General features: G+C 37.9%; 1 protein-coding gene across 1 annotated transcript in view; it reads right to left on the bottom strand.

The window, feature by feature from the left end:
• Positions 1–234: 234 nt before the first annotated feature.
• Positions 235–6,000, bottom strand: part of ZNF277 (zinc finger protein 277) — a 56,278-nt gene continuing 50,512 nt past the window's right edge. Inside the window, exons 8-12 of the mRNA XM_086462131.1 lie at positions 4,065–4,132; positions 2,802–2,898; positions 2,268–2,310; positions 1,478–1,652; positions 235–427 (exon numbers count right to left, since the gene is read on the bottom strand). Of these exons, the coding sequence (XP_086318257.1) occupies positions 235–427; positions 1,478–1,652; positions 2,268–2,310; positions 2,802–2,898; positions 4,065–4,132 (576 nt within the window). The remainder of the gene's footprint in view (positions 428–1,477; positions 1,653–2,267; positions 2,311–2,801; positions 2,899–4,064; positions 4,133–6,000) is intronic.

Raw genomic sequence — 6,000 nt, 5'->3', positions numbered from 1 at the left:
AAGTATTTGGAGAGTCAGGTGAAAATCCAACATTTAATTTTAAAATAAAGCTAGAATTTAAAGGAAGATAAACCAAAAAATTTTACACTTAAATTTTATTTAGCATTCCCATTCATGTAATATTTGCCCAGCAATAACATTTATGACTTCAACTGTATTCCAATGTTAGTGAAAGAATGCACTTTTCCTATCTCTCAGAAGAAACATTTGAAAGTAAGCAACTGTAATTCAAGGTCAAAATTTCTCCTGATTCTTGTTCTCTTCATACAGGATGTGGTTTAAAACACTGCTCTGTTTGAGAGCTTTTAGATTGGATATATCTTCACTTACAACAGGGATATCTTCACTTTTATCCTCAGTTACCAGATCTTCACTGTCTGACAGTGTACACAGGAATGTATCATTTTCATAGGTAGGAAAATAATACCTGAAAAAAACAAGGCATAATTACTAGATAGTCACATATTTTGTTTGAAAGAGGTAGAGTGTATTTTATAAGATTAGATCTTAAAAAAGGAAAAATGAGAAAGTCTGGTTGCCTGGAATGAGAGTAAACACCAAACCCTAAAAATCAACTGGCATGTACATCTTAGAAGATTCATACAGAAGAGCTGGCAACAGACAAGTCCTTCCCCCTATTTCTTCACCTGTATGTTGTCACAACTGGGGCCACAGATCCAGAGTTGTCCCACAACAAATGCTGAACTGAGATGTTTGAGTCAGAAGACTCCCTGTGCTTTAGCACCTATGGCATCATCCCCCGGACTATTCAGTCTATTTAACAATCTGAATCAGTGTTACGTTACTCTCTCTCTCGTTTGCTATGGGGAAAACTGAGGTTAAACAACCAACTTGTTTTGATGCCTAAAGTCAGGTAGACATTGTGCATATATCTATATTAGACATGCAAAAGAAGGGGTTTGGTTTGGTTCTAGATCTACATGTCCAGAGCACATCTTTACTAGCAATGAAGTATGGGCCAGATGCCCAACCCAGGCATGATCTGTGTCTGTGTAGAGAGCCAATGGCTGGAAGAATCTTGTGCCTACAAGTGTGGCATTCGAGATGTCATTTTGGCACACAGATTCAACCTTGGTTCCACCAGGAGGGAAAGTGCTCTGACTGCACCATGTATGCCTTTCACCATTCACTGCACAACTGCAAATACAGGCAAAAGATAATTTTGCACCAATAAACTCCTTTAGCGTACTGACTTGACAGTGCAGACACAACTTACGGGGACAGTGCATCCTGGATGTAACTAGAAGAGCAGTATCACATGTTTATTTTAGCTTCAGACAGTACAGGCGCTTATAAATCTGAGCGGATTGAGACCACTTACTATTTTATCCAGGCCAGTAGAGCTGGGGAGCTCAGGGCACTGCTGCATTGGCAAAACTCAGAAGTTTCAACTTATTGTTTCACAGTCATTATCAAGTAACAGTAAAAATGCTGGAAGAAACTTGTGTGGCCTTACTGTGGTTGATCCCATGTAGACCTGGCTGGCAGGAACGCAATGTGTTTGGTCTCTTCCATATGACTTAGTAATCCTCCTTTAGACTGAAATCTCTCCTGGCAGTTGTAACAACGACAATGATGGATTTCTCTCCTGATGAAGTTCACTAGCTTTACTTGCTGATAAAAGTTCAAACCTGAAAGAGATGGTAGTGAAGAAGCACCTGAGGAACATGAGACTTAATTTACAAATGTTTTCTTGGATTAAGCGTAAAGATTGGTAAAGATCTACTGAAGACCAGCTCTGCCTGAATGCTGCAACTTAGCAAATTAACTGAACAAATGCTTCTTCCCAGCTGCAGGGGAACTAGCCCTTCTTTTAATGTAAAAAATTGCTAACACTTTGCTTCCTCTCAGGCTACATCAGAAAGCAAACATTGGCCAAACAAAGCTTAGAGCACAGTCCTCTAATTTGCAAGCAAGTATTAACAGGCATACTACTACTACTACTACTTCTTCCAGGGCTCCAGCAGCCAGGGCTGGGACTCAGAGCGGATATTTGTAGAAGCTACTCAGCAAAACAATCCAATGGTTCTAAAGAAAATAGCACACATCCTTGGCACTAACAACAGTTCCAGAAAAATTAAGTATTCTTGGCTTTCTTTTGTAAGGTGGCAGAAACAGTTTCCATAATGGAAAAGTTACTTGTCTGAACAAAACCTAAATTGATACAGTTGTTTTCCACTATTCTTATGATGTGGTTTTCTCCACACTAGTGGCAAATGCTGACAATTACACCATCTCTTACTCACCATGCTCTGACTTTATTTTAGGAAAGTCAAATCCATGTGATTTCTGGAGGGAAAAAAAAAAGTAAAGAAAAAAAAAATCTTATTTCCACTAGTACTATTCCAAGTTAAAAACAGCTCAGCTTTTCATAGACTGACACAGACATATGCATGTAGACATGCAAACACTAATACACGAAATGAATCCCCAAAAGTTTTGTTTCATCAGGAATTTTCATATTTTATTGAACTGGTCCTCTTAAACGGTGCTAACCATGAAGTGCATTAAATTATCAAGCCACTAGAATATTAAAGATGCTACCTCTTTACTGTCTGTGCTAGTCTATACGCTCACAAGTAATAGCTAGTCATACTCTCAATGTAAAACTTGATTCCTCTGCATATTTTAGAACACAGATGTTGGAGATGCATGCAGTACTTTAGTTCTCCGCTCAAGATGGCATTCTAATGCAGCAGCTCATTTGATCTTAAAGATGCTACGATCCTACTTTTTAATTCCAAACTGATGAAAGAACTGTTATTTAAAACAAAACTTACCTGCATGTGAAGATACAGTTTTTCTGTGGTGTCTGCTTGCTGTTCACAGAACAGGCAAACTGCACATACGGGATGCTCTTCCCAGTCAGACCAGTCTCTTATGATTAAGCGTCAAAAAGATTCATTTAATTGTGCAAAAGAGAAGAGACATTTTGTGAAAGGGCACTTCAGATTTTGCGCTCACAGCACTAGAAATAAATCCAGAGAAACTGAATACTTTAAAGAGGTGGAGGAGACACAGTGTGGATTTATAGTTGGATACATGATTAGAATCTGGTTTACAGTCTAAAAAAAAATTACAAATTCAAGAATAACTGAGCAATTACTCTTGGTTAATTCCTGTGCAGACAGGCAGTAAGTCCTACTTGAATTCGCCTGCACTAACAAACAGGATCTTAACTTCAGTTTCTATCCAGTCTGGCAAGTGATCAAATATTGCGTTCAGTGTTTATTTTTATAAGGTCTTTTAAAATTCTTTTATACCTTTCTCATCTTTCAATATACCAGCCAAAGACATAATCATAAGAGTTCACTCTAAGTGTTATTTACTTCTCAAATATTATTATTCCTGAAAGAGACACTCATTTATGCTACATTTAGACAGGCACGCAGAGAATACTTTACCAACACACCTACTTAGAACTCCAGTACTGCCGAGAGATAGAAATATTGTTGCTATCAGCTATAATCAAGTAAAATTAAGCTCAAGTCACAGAGAGAACCAGGAAGGTCAGGGGCTCCAATACCCACAAATTACTTCCTGCTTATTCAGTTCTCTATAGCCAAGGAAGCCACCTCTGCAGTCATCTGAGGGCCCGGACCACAGAAGAATGTAGATAAGAGGTGGATGATGCCCTCACTCAACACTGTTGTGAAGTTTCCTTCAAAATCCTGTTATCAGACTTTTTCATACCATTTCTTTCCCATTCTGACATTTTTCATGCTTACTCTTAATTTTTAAATTTGAGCAAAACCTGTTCAACTGTTTTTTAGTACAAAAGTAAAAAACCCCCATTTTGCCTACATCATTACAAACTCAAAAAGCTGTTGTTTGAGCTGTATACAAACGAAAAATAGGCTTGTGGCGGAAATTTACAGCCCTTGTTGTGAAGAAGTGTGTTTGATTAGAACAATTTGGAGTTGATTTGATTGGCTTAACTGAATTTTAACTGTGTACTAACTATGCACAGCATTTTCCCTGTAACTACTTTCAACAATAACGGTCTTGCAATTCTTTATAATGGGCACATAAGTCACTCTTACTCTTCTAGGTTATCTAGTAATTCCCGGTCATCCTCTGACTGCACTTCCTCCCAGGACTTTCCAAACTCCTGGGGAGAAAAAAGAAAAGAAAAAGGAAAAACATTTCCTGATTCACATCACATTTTATATATCAACTAAACGAACATCTGGGAAGTCACAATCAACACCTTATTTTGGATCACTTTGGTATTTCTGTGAGTTAAAGGTAGTCATACAACACTGTTTTAGTAATATTTTTTAAAATAACAATTTGTTTTGTCTTTCAATGGGGCATTCCCCACCCTACATCTGGTAAGAAGATGATTTGGCACAAAGCTCTCAAGAAAAGGATCCAAGCTATGTGTAAAACTAAGAGTGTTGCAACACTACCAAGATGTTCCCGAGGTGGGTACGTTATCACTGTCTTCAGTTTGCCATCACACTTGCTCAATGCAATCTGCCTATCTTGCTCTTCAGGCAGCATATGCTGCTTAAACAATGCAGTTATCACACCTGAGACTTCAGTTGGCAAGGCTACACCAGCCAGCGCTCGCACCTTGTACAAGGTTATGTCAGTAAAAACACATGGTGTAAACCTAGCTAGAGAGTACTCCAGAAAGGCAGTATGAGCCAGGGCACAGATCTCAGAGCTAGACTCTGGTTTCTCTTCCATCCTCTTCTCAGACGAGAATGTAAGCACACCTATTCGTGGTGTTCCAGTCTTCCTTTTACTTTTTCTGTTGTTTATTTATATCTTAAAGACCTTCAGCACAAAGTATATCACCATGCATTTGTGCAGTCTTCAGCACAACGGCAAGCACTCTCAGCATGACTGTAATATAAATAACAGGCAATAAAAAGCTGAAACACTCTACTAAAATCTACTAAAATACCAGCAGTGATCTTAGGCTAGTGTTTTTCTTTTCTCTGCTTCTTCCTGCCTTTAAATAAAAACTAGAGAAAACTAACCAGTAATCAAAATAGTATTTTTTAACTCATATGTTGGATTCACAAAGATCATAATTGACAATCTTGTCTCCATTAAAAAAAAAGGCAGCTAATAAAAAGATCATTCTTTCATTTATTTCAAATACTCCCTCTGATAACAACATCCTTAGTAACAAGTGTTATTATTGCCTTTATGGTTGTTTGGAAAAAGAAGGAAAAGATATCCATCATTTAACAATTTAATGAGAATTTTCAAAGCTGTTAGTGTCTATCAGGTAAATGATAAACAAATGTCTCTAGACGGCTCTAAACATAATGTCATCATATAGAACAAAAATTCAGTAATTAATTCAGTGATGCTACATGGTAGTGTGTAAAGTCTCTGAGTTACAGGGGAGACTCATTAACGCTACCGTTACTGTGAGATAACATGAAGCCATTAACACCTCTCACCACATGTTCTCCCAGCTGCACACTAGTTTCCTGTGGCTGAACACCTTAATGAGAAGATAGTGGCTCACAACCACTGCAAAATGAAGACGAATGCTCACAATTCCTCCCCTTACCAGCTTGAAGCATATGTGCACAAAAGAGTATGTTGAAAACAGCAGCCAACATTAAGCTTCACCTTTTAATTAAAGGTGAACAGGAAAAACCACGCACAAGCTTTGTTATTGCTGCTATTTCTTTATGGTGTTTCTGTGAAGAAGTCAGACAAGGATCTTGTAAGAGGTCTCTGTTTCCCTCATCTATTTATTCACAGAAGGAAAAAAAAAATGGAAAAAGGAAAAAGCTAACCAGGTCTTGTATCACTGGAAAATTGCATGGCAAATGGATAACTAGAGACACTATGATGAAAGTGCCAAGAGACTCAAGCTGAGCAATTGGGTGGGAAAGAGTTCTTCAAAACATTCTTAAAGCTCTTTCGTGTTTTTTTTTTTTTTTTAATTTTCCTATTTTTAAAAACACTTTTTCAGTTCTACAGCTTGATGGGCACCTGGGACCAAGG

Source organism: Leptosomus discolor, chromosome 1 (assembly GCF_034619465.1).
Source record: "Leptosomus discolor isolate bLepDis1 chromosome 1, bLepDis1.hap2, whole genome shotgun sequence".
Taxonomy (NCBI): Eukaryota; Metazoa; Chordata; class Aves; order Leptosomiformes; family Leptosomidae; genus Leptosomus; species Leptosomus discolor.
The sequence above is the reverse complement of the archived record's forward strand: the minus strand, read 5'-3'. Positions and strand labels throughout refer to the sequence as shown.